The 23,176-nt window shown below is 44.7% G+C and overlaps 1 protein-coding gene across 10 annotated transcripts in view; it reads right to left on the bottom strand.

Annotated features, from left to right (window-relative positions):
* Nucleotides 1-23,176, bottom strand: part of HDAC4 (histone deacetylase 4) — a 257,588-nt gene that overhangs the window by 105,541 nt on the left and 128,871 nt on the right. For all 10 annotated transcript variants that reach the window (XM_075153823.1, XM_075153822.1, XM_075153820.1 and 7 more), the window contains one exon: nucleotides 13,846-14,090. In XM_075153823.1, coding sequence (XP_075009924.1) covers nucleotides 13,846-14,090 — 245 coding nt within the window. The remainder of the gene's footprint in view (nucleotides 1-13,845; nucleotides 14,091-23,176) is intronic.

Genomic DNA, 23,176 nt, shown 5'->3' on the forward strand with positions numbered 1-23,176 from the left:
AATTTTATGTAAACAACAAAAAACCCAGACTCTAAAAACCTACAAAAGGAAAAAACAAAAAAACCTAGAGAAAATTAGTTATTTTTGTTTTATAATTAAGCAGCAGCTTCCACTAACACATCTCCATTTGGAGAAAGAGTATCTTTTTCAGACTTCCAACAAGTCCACCACATGGTGGGCTTTTATAACCTAGCCATAGAAAGTATGCAAATGAACAATATTTAATGCACAATATGTTAAAACAGGTTTTGTTATTTTTATGAAATCAGGAGCCTTTTCTCTCCATCTGCAGTCTCCTAGGCTTTGCACGCTATGCTTCCTGCAATGGTTTACATACATTAGGATGCTTTAGAAGGAACTGTGCTTTCATTGACATCTGTAGTGAAATGTAAATGAAAAGACCAATTTGTATCTGGATGGCTTATAGAAGTTTCATTAGAGACGTATTGTTTCCACTGATTTTGACCCCAGTTTCCACAAAGCCTATTCTTAATAAAGTTTTCAAATCTTTTGAAAGTTGAAAAAATAAAAATTAAAAAAAAAAAAAAAATGAAGCAACCTCTCCAATCATATCCATGAAAAGCAAAAAGAAATGACTTTGTTGGTGTCTGTCGTAGCCTCAGAAAATGACTGAAGAAAACCCATTCGAGTGCTCCATCTGAACTGTGATGTCTTCTCACAGCATGAATATTTCTCCACACTTAGGGCTGAAAACAAACCACACGGACAGTATTTGACAGGAAATATATGGTGCAGGCTCAGCAAAGCGCAGGGGCACTGGCGATGCAGTGCCTTTACCAGCTCACCGCCTCAGGCAGTCCTGCTGCACAGACTGCACCCAGGTTTCACACCTGCTCCAAGCACCTCGGATAAGGATTTGGGGTGCTGACCCAAGGTGAGGCTTGCATTGCTCGTCCTTGCTGATACTGATACCCATCTTGTTATAATAGAGCCAGAGGGAATATAACTATCACATTAAATCACAGTTTTCTGTGCAAAAAGGCCTTTCTTAGCTTTAAAACCATAAGCTTTAAAACTCGCTTGATGCTAGATTGTGCCCCAATTTTATATTTTGGGAGGCTTACAATTTAATTTTCTTACTTAAAAATGGGTTTTTCTGCTGATGCTTTGTGAAAAAAGGACCTGTAAGCAGCAAGAGAACCCACCACCGACTGACTAACGGAAGAAGCAGGAAATCTGATAACATACAAAAAAGCTGTCCCATGTGCAAAATAAACTGAAACTTCAGAAAAATATGAGCTTCTGCTTCAGTTAAAGCAATAAAGGCAAATTTTAACAGGTAGTGAGCATTCAGACCCGTGTGTGGCCAACTGCAGAGAGGTCTTACACCCCTCCTGCACCACGCACTAAAATTCTTCTGCCAAGGTAATACCCACACATTGTGGGCTCGGTCTGGCATTTAACCTTCCTTTGACCATTTCAGTGGGGGGGGGGAGTGGAAAAGCCTACTGCTGTCTAAAGGCAAAACATTTCAGAGCTGCATTTGAGTGGGGTGCAATCTCCAATCTCCCACGCTTGAGTCTTTTGGAAAGTGCCCGAATTCGGAATTCATAAGCATCTCTTGAACTGCAATTCACAGCGTACCAAGAGACGCTTAGGTGGCTCTGATAAGGATTATTAATTACCCAGCGAGATCGTGCTCACGTACCACATAATACATTAGATCTCTCTTGCTGGCAAATGAATCAATACCGACTCCACAGCGCCCGTGTGTTAATTGCGCGTAGCTGGAGCGGTGTGTTTTTTCCCCCACTGTAATGAAATTTAAATATTTGTGAAATACGAAGTGATACGCCAAGGGAAATCCCTTGCATTCAGGCTAATTCAACTATCAATTTGAGGAGCATACCGTGTGACAGACATGCACACTGTATTAGGGAGCGCAGCTAGGAACATCTGAATTAGGTGCTCTTGCCAAAACAAGTATTTGTAAATATTTATAACTATGGGGATTCCTGCATATGTTTAATGTCACTGCTTCCACTATTTATGAAAACTGCACAAATGTTCAACTGTACCTGTAGTTAGTGTGGCTGGTGCTCCTTCAGCATATATTAATATTAATAAATATAATAAGGAGAAAGTAGAGCATTTCCACGTATTTATCAACCGTCAGCTAGCCGTGAGGACTCAGCGGTGCAGTGGATTTTGCCATCACATTCCTCAATTGTCTTCAGTTCTCGAGCATCTCTACCTAGAACGGGGACTGACACCTTATCAGTAAGCGCACTGTCAACTTCCACTGCACAAAGAAACCTCTTTTTAAGCAGAGTGGAGCTAAAACAGTTTCCTTCAGTCGTTACAACAGAAGTGGAAAGGTAGCGCTCTGAAACCTTCCAGCAGCCTCAGCCCAGAAGCCAGCCTGTGCCCTCTTGGCAAGCGCGTGGTGCTGACAGCAAAGATCCCATTGACCACAGAAAACGAGGACGCATTTCATGGAGACACGTTGCATTACGACTTGCATAGCCACTCCTTGATTTGCTAGATGAGTAGCAAGAACACGGGTCCTTCCTACATCCCGGTACCTCGCAGACACTACCTTATTCTTCCCCCAGAAGCCAGGCACTGCTCTCTGCCCACGCTCCTCTGCTTCTTCCTTCCCATACAACCGTCATTTTAAAGGTGCTTCTGTCATTTACTTCACACGCCGTGGTAAAACTGATTAAAATCTGCAAAGCAGGAGAGGTTTTGAAGCTTAGACTATGGCTCCTAGGTTTTTATAATATATATTTTGAATAGCTTACTGCAATTAGTGGAACGTAGCGTAAAACTATCTGTACCCAGACAGCTCACCCTTACTCATGCAGATAATCACACATGCAAGTCTCGGTGAACAACAGTTGGCGTACTTATTGCCAATAAACATTTTCTGGGATCCAAAGTAGCTTTGTGTTGTGTCCAACTCTTAACTCGCATCTCGATCTATGCCTCAGATCATCTACTGAAGGTGCTCCAGCATGGTGGGACATCACCCCGAGCACTTCTGCTGCTCTTCGGATTTGCAGGCAATCCCTACTTCCTCCCAGCACGAGGCAGCTAGGTTAAGAAGAAACACAGACGAAAAGGTAGCCTGATCCTCCACCTACAGGTCAGCATTCCTGCTCACACGTACACGTGGTTTCCATCTCAGACCAAGGTCATGCTGGCGTGCTCCAGCCTGTCATAAGATTGCAGCCTGAGGACTTCTTCCAGGCAAGCTCAGAGACTTCGTAAAATTACTTCACCTGCCACCCCAGAACAAGAGGTTGGCCTTCGGATGGAGGCAATAGCTTCAAAGAAGTTGTAAGGATGTATAAGTTAAATACTAGCTTCAAAACCGACAACTTAATGTTAGACAAGACCAAAAAAAACCCCAAAGCAGACCTCCTCAGCACCCCCTGAACTTAAACTCTTAAAGGCTGAGTTAAGGCATGACACAGTAAACGCTTTCAGAAGCTTCCCATAATTGTCCTCTCACCTAGCAGGCAGCGAGGCTGGGGTCTTCGTACAAACAGTGTTTTTAAGGCAAATCATCTGCCAACCTCTTTGGCAAAATTCTACAGTTTTGGTGGGCTAAATCAGGTATTTATAAGGATCTGGAGCTCAGATTATGTGAAAATAAAGGAAAATCATAGGTGATGATCAAGAACGAACTCGCCAAAACATGTACACATCACCCCCCAAAAAATTATTAGCTCTGTGGAAGCAAAGCACGGACGTTAACAGATTTCGGGGAGAATTGTTGTATTGGGTTATTTTAGAGCAATCTTAATGCTGGCCATTCCTTTGGCCGGACTCTCTGCTTCATCTTCTCCCCATCCTGTTTACTGAAGTCTCAGGCTGTGGCTCTAGTTTCAGGATTCGCTCTCTTGGCTCCATCACAGCGTGTTTCAGATATCTCCTGGAGCACCAGAGGCTAGTCAGAATTAATCAGTTTTACTGAGAGATGGGGGGGCGGGGAAAGTTGTGGTTTTTGACAGAAGCCAAGACACAAAAATCTGAAAGCAGAGCTCAGAAGAATGAACATCTATCATCTCTTTTCTTGGACACATCAGCAGCTGAACGTATATTCGGCGTGCCCCCTTCCAGCTATCAGGCAGGCTGACAGCAGGCAGTCCCGTGCCAGAAGTTCCCGCGGCCAGCACCTCTTCGCTACGCAGGGAAACGATCCTTTCCAGCCGACAGCTTCCTGGGCAAGAGACTGATCTTGGTTAGACGTATCCTACTGAGAATGTCTGGTGTTCAAGTTTATGAGGCCCAAATGGCTCCAGGAAAGGGAACGATGGTTATGTTCCCTGATCGCCAGCTCTAGGTGAAAAGATCCCACGTTATTAGTTTGGCACCTTATATATGGATATATAATTTTTTATCCCAGTTTCCTTCCCATGCCATTACTGCTTACCTCTCCTAAAAGGCTGAAAGCTTGCACAGCAGCTTCATCCCTGAATATCTGCAAAGGTATCGCGCTGGGAATGCATTTGTATGTGCCTTTTGCTCCCTGACTGCCATTCCAATCTAGTTTTTACCCTTTCTCCAGAAGCAGAGTTTCCAAGATCCTTTCTAGAAAGCAGTGAGCTCCATTTGTAGTTCTCAGCACGTTCAGTTCCTTCTCCCATTTTCCCCTCTAAAGGTGAGGAAAACTACTTTGCCTTTGCCTCTGCTGTGCTTTACATGCTTATTATTGAAGGGGAGGACAAATCCATACACCTCCTGCACCAGGAGCAGGGAACATCCATCCGACCATAGATGGCAATAAGGAATCTCTGTAAATCAAAGAACCATATAAACTGTCCTGTAAAGGAAGAAGCCCCAGATGTTTAATGCTAAATGAGATTTTATCATGCCATAGTTGATCAGACCTCAGTCCTCAGCAAAGTAATTACGTCCTCTGTGAACTGTTTTGGGGTGCAGGGAGCAAGAGGAGCTGGAATGGGAATGTTACGCTAAAATCAGTATCAGGAGCAGAGATGTAGGACAAAGAGCTCCTGTAATGGGAGCAGCTAGAGGAGCCACCACTGGGTTTTGGTCATTTCAAAGAAGGAAATATGACTAAAGAAAAGGAGGAGCGTGGCTGTATCCACTGATCCACCATTCCCCATCACCTGCGTGAAGGAAAAGCGACCGAACCAGAAAGCTGGCAGGGATGGGAGGCTTCATTGGAGTGCTCCTGCCAGGCTTCTCAAACAACTGAGGAAAAAAAAGGGGGGGGGAAAAAGCAGCGAGGATGGAGTACCACCGCTGGCAGCGTGGCTGCTGACACACAGCATCAGCTGCCGTTCCTGTGCGATTTCAGGTTCAGCTCCGTTTGGCAGAGGGTGGACATGGCGGTGAAGCGGACTGCAAAGCGCTGCTCCTCGTCTGACACGAGGCACTGACAGCCCCAGCACCTGCGGCGCCCGGAGGAAGGCTGCACGCTAAAAATGAATGTTCAACACCATCCCATGCTCGTGCGAGCGCAGCAGAAGCATTGTTTTTTAAAGGTAACAGGCCAGCAACGTAAATACCAAATATTTACCATTTTTACACAGCTGTTTAAGTACCTGTTTCCTGTTTAACAGGAAATTTAAGCATGGAGATTAATCCAACAACTTAGTTCGTATTGTGTGTACATAAGCGAAGTTATTCACAACATGATTTACATTTTAAACACAACTTCATTCTCCCATACAACAGCTGAATTTTATTAAGAGATGATATGCAGCAACAGGACTTAGCAGTTTATGAATGTTGATTTATCAGCGATGGCGTATATTAACAGGTCAATATTCTTGATATAACAGCAGGATCCACTTGGGTATTTCTTTACTCATGCCCTGATTCTCTAGGTGTTCTCTTTGACTACTTCCAATCTATTTTATCTAGTTAAAAAAGAAGATAAAACTGGAGTTGAAAAGTCAGAGGTGTGAACTGCAAAATATTCCTTCTTCTGCTGTTTATTTTGAAATTCCAAATTGAATAGAGACCATAAGGCTTCTAGCTTTAAAAAAAAAAAACTGTGCTCCACACACATTTTACTGGGAGACAAACTCATGCTATAAAGGATGAAAGAACAGAAATTTGACCACTTCAAAAGCTGGACTCCACAGAAAAAGTGAGCATGTGCTACCAAAAAAAGGATCCTGTATCTGTTTGTCAGCCAGTGAACTCTGCCATTTCTGCCATTTACGTCAGACGTTCAGCCTTCAGAACACCCAAAAGTCAACCCAATTTAAGTTCAACTTCAGGAGATTAAGTAACAAGAAAATGCACTCGGTGAATGTCTCTTGTTTGGCTTCACCAAAGGAACGTGGAGTGGCTGAGCTCAGGCTTTTCATCTCCCACCGTTGATGGGTCAGAACATCTCTGTATTCTACTGGAAAGCTGTGAAGTCCCAGAGCAGAGACATTTGAGTAACGGTACAAGGAGGACAAGGCTAGCTGTACCAGCAGACTCTGTGGACACCGGTACAGGGATTCACAGGATGAATGCCATCGCGTCTACTGGCTGCAGTGAGATCTGTGACTGCACTTTTGACTGAGGTTTTTGCATCTCAAACCTGGAAAAATGTGGAATTCTCATTCTGCTCCTTCCAGCCTACAAACCGTGGCCCATCTCAGAAGAAGCCAAAAGGAAACGTGCATTCTTTCACCATGTTTAAAGCAAGTCTGCAAGGTCCAAGGCAGACAATCTTCCTGGATGAGCAATCCAGCTTCAGTCCAGAAACCACCAACACTAGGTAGGAAGATGCCCAAGTTAACTCAGCCTGCTGCATGAATCATAGCATCATAGAATCGTTTAGGTTGGAAAAGACCTTTAAGATCATCGAGTCCAACCGTTAACCTAGCACTGCCAAGTCCACCACTAAACCATGTCCCTAAGCACCACATCTACACGTCTTTTAAATACCTCCAGGGATGGTGACTCAACCACTTCCCTGAGCAGCCTGTTCCAAAGCTTGACAACCCTTTCGGTGAAGAAATTTTTCCTAATATCCAACCTAAACCTCCCCTGACGCAACTTGAGGCCATTTCCTCTTGTCCTATCGCTTGTTACTTGGGAAAAGAGACCGACACCCAGCTCGCTACAACCTCCTTTCATATAGTTGACTACTTCTTCAATTGAGAGATGGTTGTCCAAGCTGCTGTATGAATTTGTTGACACTACCGACCCCTCTGTGTGCAAATTTGTCCTCACCGTTCTTGGAAGGCGGCTGCGGAAAGTTCTTTGAGCCTGTGGAAAGTCACCCCCCACCCTTCAAAGAGAGCAAACGCTCTGATCTTACAAAAGCTTTCCCCAGGGTTACTTCCATCAGAAGTTAAGTTTTGCAGGATCCAGGTCTAAGTCTTGGAGTCAGCTCCGTGTACCAGAAAAATGAGGCAAGGTCACCAAAAAAGAACAGGAAGCCGTCTAGAAATAGCAAGGGAGCACGGTACAATGCATTCAAGTAGTAACAAGGCACAAAATGTTCAGTCTGGTTTTTTACCACCGACTGTACCCAGCTGCAGTCTTCTAAGATGAATAATCCTATCATGTCAGAACACAGACAGAGGCGGACACCTGGTATCTCCGGGCTTTTTAAGTTTCTCCTGAAAACGATGCAGGCTGTGAGGAACTGGCGCTCTGCGGAAGAGACACACAAAACTGAGCAAAGGGAATCCCTCCGCGCTGGCTGCTGCGGGCAGGAAGGACGGAGCAGACACGCTCAGCTACGGGAGTCGGGGCACGGGGGGTTAAAATGGAACTTTGCCCTTCCAGAGTCCAACATGAGGAGCAGGACACAGGGGAAGGGGATGCTTTGCAGGAACCAAGGTTCGTTCAGCGTCCCCAGCCTGGGGGCATGGGGAAGGTGCCACCCAGCACAGCTGCAAGAGAGAAGCAGACGACACCAACCCCATCAGCAGATTTGAAACAAGCACATTTTTTCCTGTTAAGTAGGAATCGACACAGAGAGGCCCCCAAAAAGAGGCTCTAGGCACTGTCAGGGCTACACTGAAAGCAGGCACACTAAAAACCGATGTGATTTATGCCCAATAAGTCATCCTGCAAGCAAACCTGCCATTGCAAGGGCAGGTGGCTCCAAATGAAAGCAAAGAGCAGTTTCTCACCTTAGCATCAACATGACACCTATTAAGCCTAGATATCTTTGGAAAAAAATTACTTTTTCTTTACAGCATTGCAAAATCAGTCACAAAGATTCCCTGAAAGACTTTTACTCTCCAAAACAAAAATAAGGAATGGCCAGAGAGTTTCACCCCATGTCTCCAAACAAGGGGGTAGCACCTGGGATGTGTTACCACCTCTCAGTCAGGGCTTGGAAGCGACGCTGATGAAAAAAACGTCATCTGAAACCAGCAAAAACTAACAAAACCGTCTCCTCAGACTTTATCTGAATGTTGCTATATATATAAAGCCAGTGTCTGAAAACATTCCATGTATTTTTATTTATTGGCATAAAGCCATTAAGCAGCATAGCATACTGTTAAATGTAGGAGATCGTTGTGTTAATAAAAAGAAAACAATTTCAGAATCACTCCTCAGCGAACATTGTTACAAAGCTCCTTTCACTGTTGCTGCTTATATACGAACCCATGACTTCTCTGACCATCCTGTATACGTTGCATGTACAGACTAGCACTCCCTCTGCTACTGCTGCACACAAATACTCTTTTCTCAGATGACAGGAAAACCAGGAATAGCATTGTATGACAGAATTAACATCTATGCATGCCTCCAGGTTAGGATTTCAGGTCCACGAGGGAGCTGTGAGGCTCAGCCGCTTGCCTGTGTTGCCATCACATCACCACCAGGACTCTTCTGGTGTCTGCTGTCATGTGCTAACGCTGACGTGCGTCAGCATCCTGAATAAGTTTCCGGCTTTAGCTATAAAACAGCCAGAGCTGGGAAAAGCCCTGCTCCGAGCTCGGGCAGCGCAGGGACGGAAGAGATTAACCACATTACCCACCACGTCCTTCACTTCTCTGCTGAGCTCACACCGCCCGAGGTGCCTCTCGCCCTGCCAAAGCGCGGATCCTGCCCCTCTTCAATCATCTCGCTCCGGCCCTTGACCAGAAGGCAAATGGAAAAGCTTTTGGTAACTTCCAGCTGATCTTGGCTGGGAATGAGTGACTCACAAAGGAAAAAATTCACTGCCGATTCCTTCTCAATCAAAGGTCAAGCAAAGCTCACTCTGGGACCTGCGGAGAGGCTTTCCACCATCTCACCGGCAACGGCCCGGGCGCCAGGCTCCTTATTCCATCCTTGTTTTTGTTTAGGAAGGCAGATTTGAAGGCTATAAATATTGTTACACATCTGGCGAGGCACGCCTGAGTGGAAAATCCATCTCGCTGAAGGTAAGCGGCTACAGGAGAGAGAAGCCGTCGCCTCTGCCTCCAGCCAGCCCGCAGCAGCCTCCGGTGCTCACCAGCTCCGGCCTCCTTTCCTGCGCTGCTTTCGGATGTCAAACCTCGGCAATCTGCAAAGCTGCGCTGTAGTCGTGAAAGACAGTTTTCTCTATTTCCATATGGTGTGAAGTCTTCATAAGACTTAGCTTATTTTCCCTAAACATGTCAGGGTTTTCTCGTTACTCCCCACGTGCAACGATCCCACTCCCTCCGTGCGCGGAGCTCTACGTGTGTCCATTATACTTCCCTTCCACAAATATTATTTCACTCGTAGCCTGGCTCTCCAAATTGCACAATCTTCTGGAATTTGCCACCTTTATGTGGAGGCCATTTCTTCAAAATACAATGTCTATAAAAGCAAGGACTGCTCGGGGGGGACAAGGGAAGGGATTGCACGTGCAGGCAGAAGGACTGCGACCATCCCATCTTCTCCTCTTGCACTAGATCAGACGATTAAAACTGGGCTGCTGGAATAAAACCAAGTTCTGGAAAATACCAAAACTTCAGATTTCAATAGGAAAAAGTTATGTACTTGAATAGAAAAACAAGAAAGACATGCCAGCATTTTTCAAGCCAAATTTCATTTCCTTAAGACGACCTTAAGATGTTTCTTATACTAGTGCTTTGTTTGGGGGGTGGGAGGGAGAGATATTCCCCCCCTCTTAAGTCACATCGAGTCAGAACAGTTCCTCTGTTCACACCGACACCAAAGTAGTAAAAGAAAGAAAAACACAAAACGTGATTCCTGTTGCACTAGCTAAGGGTTTAAATGATTAAAATGAGTAAGCCTCTTTAAAATCCTCAAAGTGCTGTTGGCTGTAACTTAGCAATGCTGGCTGTACCTATGTCTGTCCAAAATACAGAATATCCCCCCCTTTGGATACAACCGTTGCTTCAGAAATGCATCAAAAATATTTTTTTACTTTTAGCAGCAGATGCTCAGCCACTGAATTCCTGTCAACAAAACTATTCAACATCTGTAATTGGAAGAGTGCAAAGGTACTTGAACCCAATCGTCTTGCCAAGAGAGGGATCCAATGCAATGTTTGCTCTGCATATGTAACTGTACCCAGACACTGGTCTGCTATATCCAAAAATATGCTTACAATCTAGGAATTGTAGGCAAAAGGATTTAGAAACAGGCATAAGTCAGGATAAAGCACAGAAATTGCTGCTCAAGTACACAAACAGACGAACAAATAAATGCTTTGCACTCATCGATTAGAATGGTGGATGCTAGGCTGTAATGAAAAAAGGCAAATTAATTGATTCTAGATAGTGCTAGATATGCAAAACATAGTAAGATGCAGGAATTCTTCCCACTTCACAGAAAGAGTTTACAAATCAATTGCAAGATTTAATACTATGATTAATGAAGGCCCTGATCACCTCCAAGGAAACCAGTGCCAGGGAGAAAGTCAAAGAACTGCCATTTTGTTTGACATCAGAATAAGTTTAGAGCTTTGACCTTTGCATGTTTAATTTTTGGTTTCATAGATTTTGAGGTTGTTCTGATCCTGCAAATTCTAACCAAACTGCAGGAGCCCCAAATTTTTGGAAAGGAAGTAAGTTTGCAAGGTGCACAATCACCTTGCAATAGCTGCTGAAGGTTGGCTTTCTGAATCAAAAAACCCCAATGTCAGGGAAGACACTGAAGATGTCCAAGAACCAAACCTGGTGCAGCAGTCAGGTGCGCTGCAAGCTCACTCTAGTCATTACATATAACCTTAATGAACAGAAATCTGGCTAGGTTTAGGTTCCCAAGCCTTTTCTTACCCTAAGTGAGACTTCATCTCCACCTGAGGAAGAAACTTGAGAATAAAAGTTTGCACAAGCGATGGACTCGCGACACCTTCATTACAATACCGTAAACTCAGGCTACGGAACACTTTCAGTTGAAGAATCTCACAACCACATCGCTCAGTCTAAACTATTTCTGCATACTGAACGCTTTGCTTGGAGACAAGAGACTAATGAAATTCTTAATCTCATCAGTAACGCCATAAGCCAATTATCAAATGAAGCTAACTTATTCTGAGCCCCCAAAGAGGATGTCAAGAATTTGCTGTTTCTATCATGTATTTAGTCTAAAGATCCAGTGTTTGAGTAAACAGAAAAGACGATAGACTGCATCCCCATTCCGGCTCCTCCCCACGCCAGAGCAGTAGCACGTCTGCTTAGACCTCTCACAGAACAGGCAAGTTGGCGTCCTTGCAAGTAGCACGTCTGCTGCTCGCCCAGCAGCAGCACATCTGCTTAGACCTTTCACAAACCAGGCAAGTTTGCACTCCCTGCCCATGGCATTAAAAGACGAGGAGAGGAGCAGTAGGAAGCATTTCCTTTGATCCAATGTACGTGCCAGAGCAAGCCCTCCCTTGCACGCTTGGAGGAGCATGGTGTGCATGCATGCATGTGTGCCCATGGGACGTTTACTACACACCCTGAGCAGCTGATTTTTAAAAAACACCTGAATTCCTCGAAAAACAGCTCTGCATCTTCATTTAGGACTATTTCTATACCAAATTTCACAGTTTAAACCCTAGTCCTTCACTTACACAGGATAGAAGTTTTTTATTTGCTTTAATTCCCCCTCTGATTTTTTCATGAGCCATAAAGGACCTGAACATCTTGAAGTTCAAAGTCCAAAAATGAAGTTATAAATTTTAGTTGTCTGGACAAAATAATAGCTTCCCTGCACCTACAGTCACTGCACTTAACACAGCTGCCAGTTTCTGAAAGTTGGTTTAATCTAAGAGTCATCTAAATGTGGGCTGACTTACGAACACAAACATAAGAAGTATGTTTTCCCAAAAAAAGTGCATCATAATGACACGTTAGTGTATGGTTTGGGGTTTATTTTATTTGTCAGATATCACGGGGGTTATTTCAATAATGTGCAGTTTTATTTTTAAAGCAATTCTGGGCACGATGACACACTTACTACTATGGGAGATCACCTTCCAGGTCACCCTTTTTCATACAGGATTATATCATTCCTATTTTAAGTTTTTCATCTAGCCAAGCTTACACATTAGAGGAAGAACTTCATTACCTAATGGTCTAGATATACTGTACTAACTGGCTTCTCAAAATTAGATCTCGACTTCCTTCTAACACAGACTTTTACCAGAATCAGTCATAACTTTAACATAAATGAGAGCAAATATGTTCCTATCGGAGTTTGTCCATTAAATCTGAACAACCCTTTCTTATTTTTAATAGACAAATATCTAAAGGCACATGCAATTACAAGGAAATAAGGGAAATATTTGTCACAGATATTTCCCATCCTTTCCTCTTGAATGTACTATGTGAACCACAGATGCTGTAACTGTTCTTGTGCTACTCATGCACAAATGCGTACATATAGACACCTGTGTATACATACATAACTACATACATACACACACATAGACACTGATTATGCATACATATGAGTGTATGCATAAATGTATTTACACGCATGCACCTCCCCACACCTTTGTCCTGAAGAGAACACAGAGGACCCACTAAGGACACAGGCATTTGCTGTTAATCAGTCTTCAAACAGCAACTGTTCTTACAAAGCCAGGCTCATATCTGTGTTTGAAAAGTCTGTAAATAATATACCATTAACTTTTAATTCTATCTTCCCCACTCTGACATGTATTTTGTATTAAAATGAAAGTTATATAAGGTTGAATTGAGGTTGCTTTTTAATATTACATTAACGCTATTTACTATGCGCAGCGCTAATCCCCCTTTGAAAAGAGAGCATATTAGCAATTCTGAAAGCTTATGTTACCATAGCAATAGTCTATCACTGTGAAATATTTATATAATGTCTAACGTTTTCACTATGCAACAGCCATCTTCTAAACTGTAATTCCCACCTATCCTGTGCGTTACGCTTCCTCTCTGTCCCGTGCGACAGAGCAGCGCAAAGCACCCGGCCCGTGCCCAACTTGCACCGTGCAACTCCAAAAAAAAACCCTCATGGCGTGCAGACCTACCCGCACCCACTGCATCTGCGTTTCCTACTCCTGCAGAGACACTAAGGTCCAAACATTTGGTTTGCACCTTGTGCTGACAGCAGATGTCCAGCCAGCAGTTTATATGCCATTCTACTCCCAAATATGTGATATTAGTAACAGGTAACCTAAAAGCCCTCCTGTTGGGTTAAATTCTACTGAAATTTCTCAAACCCAGGGAAAGCAAGGCACTTGTTGGCAGTGGGGCACGGGACTTCTGAATACACGCAGTCGGGTGGATAACGTTTAACACGACACCAAGTTCTTCCTCTCCTCCACCCTATCCCCCTTCTAAATCTTGGTGCTCGCATCCCTTTACAAAAGATAATTCTCTAAACAGGGGATACCAAGTCCAGCACAGTATCTCCACCCCCAAAATAAATTAGTTGGTGCACCTCCTCCTGGTGAGGGGATGCTTTCGCACACCACGCAGCGCAGGGCTGCCCATCACTTACTTTGATGTGCTCATGCAGCTGAGCCTCGTGCTGCCGGGAGAGCTGCTCGTGCTGCCGCTGGAACTCGGCGATGAGGATCTGTCTCTGGATCTGCTGTTTCTGCTTGAGCGCCAGGAGCTCCTGCTGGAGCTGCTGTTCCCGCAGCGTCGGCTCCGTCACGGGCATGGAAAACTGGTGGTCCAAGCGCAGGTCCATCGGGACTGAAGTCGGCGCAACTTGCAAGGGCAGTGCTGTGGTCACATCAACTACAACGTGAAACACAAGAGGAGAGATGAGCGCATTCCCCATTCACACAGGGGTCTATTTCTCATACTATGTCCAGCAAAGACCTTGAGGAATCATGGATTGAATCAAGAACAGCACCATTAAACTCGTACCATTTTTTAAACGGTAAAAAAGCACTACAGAACTTCAGAGTTCAAGAAGTTTTCCTCCAGCCACCACCTCCTACAAATATGCGTGTTTTCTAAAAGCAAAGGACTTCAAGGCATCGCACGTGACCTTTCTTGATACCATTCTACATCTGTGTATTCAAAACATACACCTCCGTTCCACTCTTCTAGCATCACTTGAAATAAGAAGGATAAAGATTAATCTAAGACTTCACAGAAAGGATCAATCTTGACTTACAACAGATCAAGTGATGGACTCCTACAGTCAGGAACACAAGGCTCCCACTTTAAGAAACTTATGCAGAAAAACACTATGTACTGTATCCTTTATAACCAGTTTTGGAAAGGAGCTTAGCCAAAAGCAAACGGGTAATGAAGCATCTAGGAAAAATTGTTAAGTGCTTCGGTGACAAGACTAGATTCCTCACTGCAACCACCAGAAAGGTGCAAACGCGTCTCGCAGGCAGCGAGGGGATGCTGCAGAGCAGGCAGCAAGAGGACGCAGGTGCCCAAATGGTGACTATGCCAAGACTTGCCTCTGTCGTTCAAACTCCAAGGGGACAAACCTGAAGCACAAGCAAGACTAAGGTAGCGACCAGTAATGTATACCAAGAGATATATGCTAAGAGAAGAAAAAAGGGAAATCTATCACGTTGATTAACTGTGTAGTAAAGATCAGTTCTTTGCTTACATAAAAAGCATCTCCCTGAAGACTAGGGGCTTGTCATAAAAAAGGGCAGCAACAGACATCTACAAAAAATACCTCTGCAATAACTGAACTCAGCTTGTTTCTGCTAAAAAAAATTACTGCCATACCGTGAATGACTAAAGATTTTTAAATTCCACCTGAATGACAGTTCTGTTTCACATGTACTCTGTATACTTGCCACATTTAATGCCTCTCTCTACAGGGCAAATCACTCTTCTGATACCTCTTAATGAACATCATCTGCAGAATAAAAGAGGCAAACCCTTCAAAAACATTGAGCTTCAAAAAAATTGGAAAATAAAGGGTTTTTTTTTCCCTTGGTTGGTTGGGGTTTTTATTTTATCTAGTGTTTTCTTTTTTGATATTTAAGATGTGTTTGCGCAAGGTTGGGAGGGAGCATCAGCAGCATCACTGAAGCTGGATCAGTCGCACATCTGCTAAGACACCTACTCCACGTGGAAGGGTTACCCGGGGTTTGCCCAGGAGTCTGCAGGGCTCCTGCACACGCCTGGGGAAGGCTATGAGATCTCATGGGGGTAGAGATGCCGCCCTACTACAAAACCATCGGTACAAGCCACCACGAGGCCAGCCCCAGCAGGACAGACATCCTTACAAAGCAAGAGCAAAGGCAGTTTTACTATGCGAACGCTAATTTCTCCCTGCCTACAAACAAACTAGCTGGTGAAGTAAACTCCAATTCAAAAGAAAAAAGCACGGAAAACATTTAGGAACTGCAAAAGGCTTAAGGAAAAGTTTTACTAAGATGGACCGTCAGCTTTCACCACCTGTATGTCGCCTATGGAAACATTCCTTGAAGAGGAACTTTCACTTTAAGCCTGATCATTAAACCCTAGGTCTGATTTCAGCCACCTCCTCAAGGATGTGAGACAGGAGCGCAGAACAAGTTGACTGTGTTCTTCCAAGCAGCGTGTCCTCGGAGGTCACCTGAAATCAACTGTAAATTGTTAGAAATAAATGAGGACCCTGCGCTGAACACATAGCCTTGGTCACACAAGCACTTCGCCATCACCCTTCTGTGCCATACTCCGGAGAGAGCCACAGCGACAGGCGGCAAATGCCCACACGTAACGTTACAAACTCTTATCAGGACGTGAGTATCATCAATCCCAGAGAAAGAGTTTTCATAGGATTTTCCCCAAATGCTATCCATTTATTTATTTTTGCCAGTAACTGAAGCGTAAGAAGTTGATGCTGGTAAAATCTAAAGCTAAATGAAGTACAGAAAAAGACAATTTAAAAAAATAATAGCGGAGTAATTCAGAAAAATCTGGGGTGTTTTGTAAGACGGCCCCATGTAAACCAAAATGCGTTGCAAGGGCAAGGCCACAATGCAGGGACAGGGACCACAAGAACGGCAACTCCATCCTAGACGGCAGCTCCTTGGAAAGGGGGATGTTGAGCAAAGCGGTGGGGTTTTAAAAAACACAGCTAGGCCAATGCTGCTGGAGCTGAAGGGGGAAAACAAAACAAAACAAAAAAATCATGTACCAAGAAATGAATTTAGAAATTTTGCTTGGTCTACACAAAACCAATTTCAGGGAGAACATCATCACTTCTTCAAAAGCAGAGAAATATAGTTTAGTAGAGAAATATAGCTTAGTATAGGAAATCAGTAAAAAAAAAAAAACCATTGCTTTTATTTGAAAATAAAGATGCAAAAAGAAGCGGGGTGGCCTATAGAGACAAAACTATCTGAGTTGAACTCCTTAAAGTTTCTGGAGAAGAGGGGCCGTGGTTTTCTGTACCTCACAGCGGGTGGCTCCTCCAGAAACCCCGGGTGCCCGGGCACTCCTTCGAGGCTGGGAAAGCAACGCTACCCACCTGCCCACGGCCGCAGCAGACACCCGGTGCCCTGCCACGCCGACCCTCCTGTCCAACACCCTGCGGGCAGGTCCTGCCTGCACCCACAGGGCGCACGGGCTGCCTCCTGCTCCGTGGCGTATGACCCCCCCCCAAGCAGGCTGCAGGAGCGCAGTATGCATGCAAGAGCAGCGTGCTTTCCCCTCCCTACGCCCAGCTTGTGCTGGGGAGGAGGAGACTTTTTCTTTTTTTTTTTTTTTGGATGGAAACATTTTCTGCAAAAGGTCACATTACTGGAAGTGTTGCTATTTTTCAACCCACAAGCTCTTCCCCCCACTTCCCTATTGTTTTCCTTCCTGTGGCCTTTTCTCCGCTCCCCTCTCTCCCCCGCAGGACCAGAGCCGGGATTCCTTGCCGCAGGTCGCCAAGCCACAGCCGGGGATTTCAGGGAGAATACCGCGCTCTCACCTATAAGTAACCATTCAAACCCACCTAAACAACACGTTCCTAAGTCCTCCTCGGGAATGGCCGATGCTTTCCTACGTGGTCGGTACCGTGGTCAGCCCCTTCCCATTCCTGCCCACGGAGCATCCCTATGGCAACTGCTGCAGCCGCTCGCACAGAAAAAAACCCTTCATCCGTCTTCCCCGCACGCGAGTGGGAGCTGACAGCTCAAAACCAGCCCTGCGGAGGCTATCTCGTTTCACGGACTATCGCTTCAGAAACTTCTCATCTCAGATGCGGTGCTTTAAATTAGATCCAAGTTTGCCAGGATTTCAGTATTTCAGAGTGACAGAAGAATGTTTTGGATTCCTCCGGCACTGGCAACCCCATAACGGCCCTGTATCTATACAGTACCTGCCCCAGCAGTGCGGTGTATGGGGCAAGAGGTGCAATCTGAAACCATCGTGTGTCCCAAGGACTGTGAGAACCGGGATGTGTCCTGGAAAAGTGTAAGAGTAAAGTTTCCATGCCAGCAAAAATCCCATTACTATGTTGGATCTTTATAGAAACTAGGGAGAGAGAGAGAATTAAAAAAAAAGAGAGTCTTAATGCAAACTAGGTATTTGCAGCTATTTGGTCAAAACCAAAAAGCAGCCCCCAAAAGCAATCCACCATCAAGAATATGATGCTATCAAAAATCCATTTTAACCATCTGTGTATGGACACTATATCCTGAGCATTACTAATGTAATTACTGTATGTTACGAAAGATGCACAGTGATTATTCCTCTAATAGCAGCAATTTTATCAGGTGGCAAATCCAGGGGAACTCCACGGGCTGCAGCACCGTTTCACCAGCGGCAGCAGCTTTCCAGCATGAATTAGATCCACCTTTAAAAGAAGCCGAAACAGAATTGTACAACTCAGCTCGGTCTTACCCCACCAAGTCGAACCTATAGTGATCACCTCAACGTAAGGATGGAGACACACCTGACCATTGCCAATGCATGGGATCCACATGGAAACGATGTCCAAGCAAGCGCTGGATACAGACATGAGCACAGCGTTACTTGGACCTCTCCTATTACTCCCCTCCTCCCAAAATTTATAGGCAAATACTCCAGAGCACCAAAACTCCCCAAAGATAATCTTGAGTATGATTTAATGCAACTTTATAGTCTCCAAGGCTCCAGGAGAGCTTGAAACAGTTAATCCTAGAGGATCAAACCCAATGAGTCAGTAAACCAAACAGCGCAGCGGGCTCCGTGAATCACAAGCCTTTTAAATGCATTGACTATTTTTATGTCCAGCCAAAGATTTCTGAGCACCTGGCAATAACATCACCCATCTTTTATACATGTGGACTAAAGGTCAGCGTCACTAATACAGAGGTAGCAGTCACTCGCTCCCGCTTACCCGGTCTCCACGTAAATCTGTTTATCTTCAATACACTCACTGAATTTGTCAACGCTATTTAAGCTAAATGCAATTTTCCTTGAAATTCGCATGCGTTTTCCTACACGCACCTTTATGATCCAAACACTGTGTTTCCTAAAAGCAGAAAATAAAAGCTTTCAACATGTTAAAATAAATCCAATTTCGGCCAGAAGGAATACACTGCTACTTGTGATCACTACTACTTGTGATTGTGTCTTGTGATAAATGACTCCTGCTTTACTCCCTAGTAAGAGCCTTAACTTACACCGTGCTGGATAACGGTCCTGAGAAAACTTGTCAAACCTCCCCTTTCCCATCCAAAGGGACTCATCCCCCCCGAAACGCCCGACGCGCGGGCACGGGGCGCCAGCTGCAGAGATCACGACCACAATTCCCATTCAGAGTCCCGGCAGAGGCTGCGTCATCCCCGACTCTTACTATTTCAGTCTCAAAAAAAACCCCCTATTTGAAATGCCATGAGTTCCCCACAGAAGCGGCGAGTGCTGCTGACCTACAGAGCCCTCCCGAAAACAATAAAACCTTCTCTGCTTAATGAACACATCATCAAAACAAAAAAGCCTGTATTCTTATGAATATTTTATGGTAGACTAGAAAATTGCTTTTATAGGTTCTGCCTTGAGAACATATTAATACAATCAGATTCATGACGTTAGCAAAAGCACAAAGACTATATTCAGAGTTCTAATGAGAAATGCCAAACCCATGAATTAGAAGACAAGATCGCGATTATGAATAATAAACTATCTCATGTTCTCCCTGCCTTTTCCTTCTCTGTAGGAACAGAAGGAGAAAACAGGAGGAAATTTTTTTTTTTTTTTTTTTTTAACCTAGGCACGTAGGGGTTTTTTTTTCACGGTCAAGTTACCATTATTTTTATACCAAGTTAGAAACACTCTGCTGGTTTTGCCCTCCCGAAATAAATAAAACATGGCTATGCATCAAAGACTGCCTGTGTGTTGTACGTTAATTAAGACCTAAAGCATTCTAGTCCCCATCGATTGCCGGCACAGAGCGGCCTCGTGGGTGAGATTGTAAATTTGACATCTCGCAGCTTGCCCGTAACACCGCTGAGTGGAAGTCATCTTAAATACATTTAAGTTGTTAAACACATTTGCTGTAAATAAACTGATAAGCTCAAATCTGAAAGCAAGGGTACGTTTTCAACAAAAAACGTTTGACATTAAAATCGTCTCACATAAAGGCTGCAGATAAACACATTATCAGATCAGTCATATGTTGAGTTTCTTCCATGCTCCAGAATGGAAAATAACTTATCTATAAGTACTGAGCATTTTGGATGGGATCAGGGGAAGATGATGCTACTTAAATATGTGTATGCATATTTAAATAAAACTAACAGTAATAACTGTATTTTCTTCTTCCCCTTCTCTGATACAGCATTTTCATGCAAGCCCTTAAAGGACTAAAATATAGAAAGATTCAGTCCTGAAAACACACTAAAATGTATGTTAAAACAAAATTTCAGTACGAGACGAACAAAATTTCAGTACGAGATTTAAATTCAAATCTCGTTTCAGCATAACCTTTACTTAAGCTGAACTTTAAAAATATTTCTCAGACTAGGTTTTGTTTTTTTTTTTTAAATCAAAAGCTATTACCAAAAAGATTCTTAAGACTCTTTTTTTTTTTAATTTAAGCAGCACAGAAAACTTCCTCTCTCACATTTTAAATACAACGTCACCTTCAAATGGAAAAGCGCATGAAACGTTTTCCCCAAGACCTCCCTCCCTCCGGCACGGAGCAAGTCCCACAGAATTTGCACAGCTCCTTCCCAGCCACCCCGCTCCTCTTTCCTCAGCAATTCCCTTTGGCTTAAAGGGAGAAATCACATCAACCTCCCCAAATCTGCTGCAAAATGCTGAGCATGAGTGTCTGGTCAAGGCTGAAGGAAGAAAAGCAGCACCCCCCCGGCCAGCCCCAATAGCATATAAAGTACGGACATACCACCACGTGTCTGTGACAGAGCGAGCTTAGTAGACAGAGTGCACAAAACCCCGATAAAAGAGCATTTCAGCTCCTACAGTAACTCTATAGTCCCCGGTGCCTTTCCAAATCGCTGCACACCAGGGAGGGGACGCTCCTCTGGATGGCTGCGGCTGAACCTCCCCGGCCAGTGCTTTCCAGAAACCATTGACTCAGCTTCTCCCCCCCCCTCCCCATCTCCCATCCCCTCTGGACTTGGGCTTTATTTCTAACTAATGAGTTTGCTTTCTAATTACTGGCATGCAAGCGTTGCCCTCCAGACAGATTCTGCCAATAGCGGCACGTCAGCCTTTCAGCACACACACAAAAAATAAATACAAAACCAAGAGCCCATGCTCAGCATCCCCAAGCTCTCGGCTGCTGCCATCGGAGACACCCCCATCCCGCCCCACTGAACCAGCGCCATCCCAGCACAGCACCAGTCGCAGGACGCCGAGCAAGCGTGTGTGCACGGACCTCCCCCCTAAGCATTATTTTCAGCTGCTGTCATCCCTGGGCAGAAGCAAAAAATCCTGTGTTTATTCCACCAACTTTACTTCCTGGGGGCTGCCCTTGCTGTCTGGCAACAGCTTTTGATCTTTAAAAATTTTCCTATATTTTGCAAAGCCTTTAAGTACCAGGTCGTTGCCCGCAGACATGACTTTGGCACGTCAGGAGCACGGTGCAGGCAGGCTTCAAAGCCGTGAAATGCCGTTTCTAAAACCCACCGCCTTCATTCTGTTTGAAATCAGCCTGGAAATGAGGCAAGGAGCAACTGCTCGCTTCAAGCGCAGCCGAGGGAGCGTTTGCAGCGGTTTATTCTGGAAGGAAGACTCGTGTTCTTTGAGTGTTGCTAGATTATTGTGAATTGAGCCCCCTCCTGCCGGGAATTGCCTGCTCTGCCCGCGCGGTGCCGGCAGCAGCGGGCAGCGGTGCCGGCGTCCCCTCCGCCAGCCAGCGCGGTGGCTGGGCAGCCGAGGCACTCTTTTCCAGCGGGGCTTCCACTTCCGAAAATGTCAAAACTCGCCGAAACACTAAGAGACGGTGAGATCAGAGCTATTAATAGAAACAAGCTACTGCAGTATCTGACTGCAGTGCCAGGATAAAAGCAGCGTATTTGTGTGTAAAGCGGAACGAAGCGGACGAAGACACGGCACAGCATCCTTGGAGCGCCTGAGATTTAGTTGGTTTTAATCTACAGCACACCAGATGCCCCGAATATAAGCAGAAATTAATAGATGAGGGGGGAAAAAACCCCTCATTGCCATCTATATTCAGCTTATTCTCTTGGAAAGATTTCATCAGGCTGTACTAGAGGAGCCCCAAAACTTGCCCAGGACCCCACACAAGTGGTGGGAGCAGGATGTCTCGCTGCAGCAGCACCCAGGACACCAACATCCTCTGTGGCAAATCACGAGCATCGTACAGGGGCAGGATGAAGGCACAGGCCTGCCATGCTCCTCCGTGAATTTGTACCATGCCAGGGCAAAATAAAGGACTATGTGCAGAGCTGGAATGGTGGGGTGCTGTGGGGCAGCAAGGAGAAGCGCTTCATTATCTCTGCTTTACTTAATGCTTTACCTCTACTCTCCCAAAGGCAAGGACCAGGATCCCAGGTGGGTTTATTTTGGGCTAGAATTACAAAACGAGCTTAAGCATCACAGTGCAGCTAGTCTGAAGGACAGTGAGATGGAGAAGTTAGACCACTATTTCACCCTGAGATCAGAAGGTGGTCCTCACCTACGGGAGAGGCCAGTCCTCTGTTCACAACAGGTCTGTAAAGAAAAGCAATCTGCAGCAGCACTGGTGATGGAGCCATCCCTCAAATGCAGGCAGCTCAGTACACCAGTATTTTTGCATAGCCTGCTACGGAGCTGCGTGAGCGAGTGCAAACGCAGCCTGGATCCTTTCTCGGCGCACAAGCTAGGAGTAAACAGCAGCTGAGGTTTCCTACAAGCACCACACATGCTGCAGTTCAGCAAGGGCTGGAGTCATTCCCCGCTATGAGAATATTTCATGCGGCATGAATGGGAACCAAAATTAATCATCCCATCACCCATTGAAACACGTCGTGAGGCACCGCACCGTAGGCAACAGATGGAGCTTTAAATGTCACTCACTCATTCATTGCAAAGAAACTTTTTGCTGATTACTGCTGAGACCTGAAGACATAGTAAGGGCGCAGTGATTCTGGATTTCTATAACCAGCTTTTTTGATCCTAATACCTTCCCTGAAAAGATCTCATTAGCATTTATTAGAAACCTATGAGAGATCTACATACAAATTTTATTCATGATGATAAGAAAACCAAAACTTGAAGAGCAGCCCACTTATCCTACTTTCTCCATCTTAGATTTAAAACATTAAAAAATTTCTCTTTACTTGAAGAAAAAGAAAAACCACCAACTTCCATCAACAATGGACAAAAATAACATTTTGGAGTGTCTTCCTGCTCACAACCTCAGAGCAGTACATCAGAGTTTGGAAAAATATAAACTTTCATGGCTAAATATCTGGATCTTA

The sequence above is a fragment of the Calonectris borealis genome, chromosome 6 (genome assembly GCF_964195595.1).
Source record: "Calonectris borealis chromosome 6, bCalBor7.hap1.2, whole genome shotgun sequence".
Lineage (NCBI taxonomy): Eukaryota > Metazoa > Chordata > Aves > Procellariiformes > Procellariidae > Calonectris > Calonectris borealis.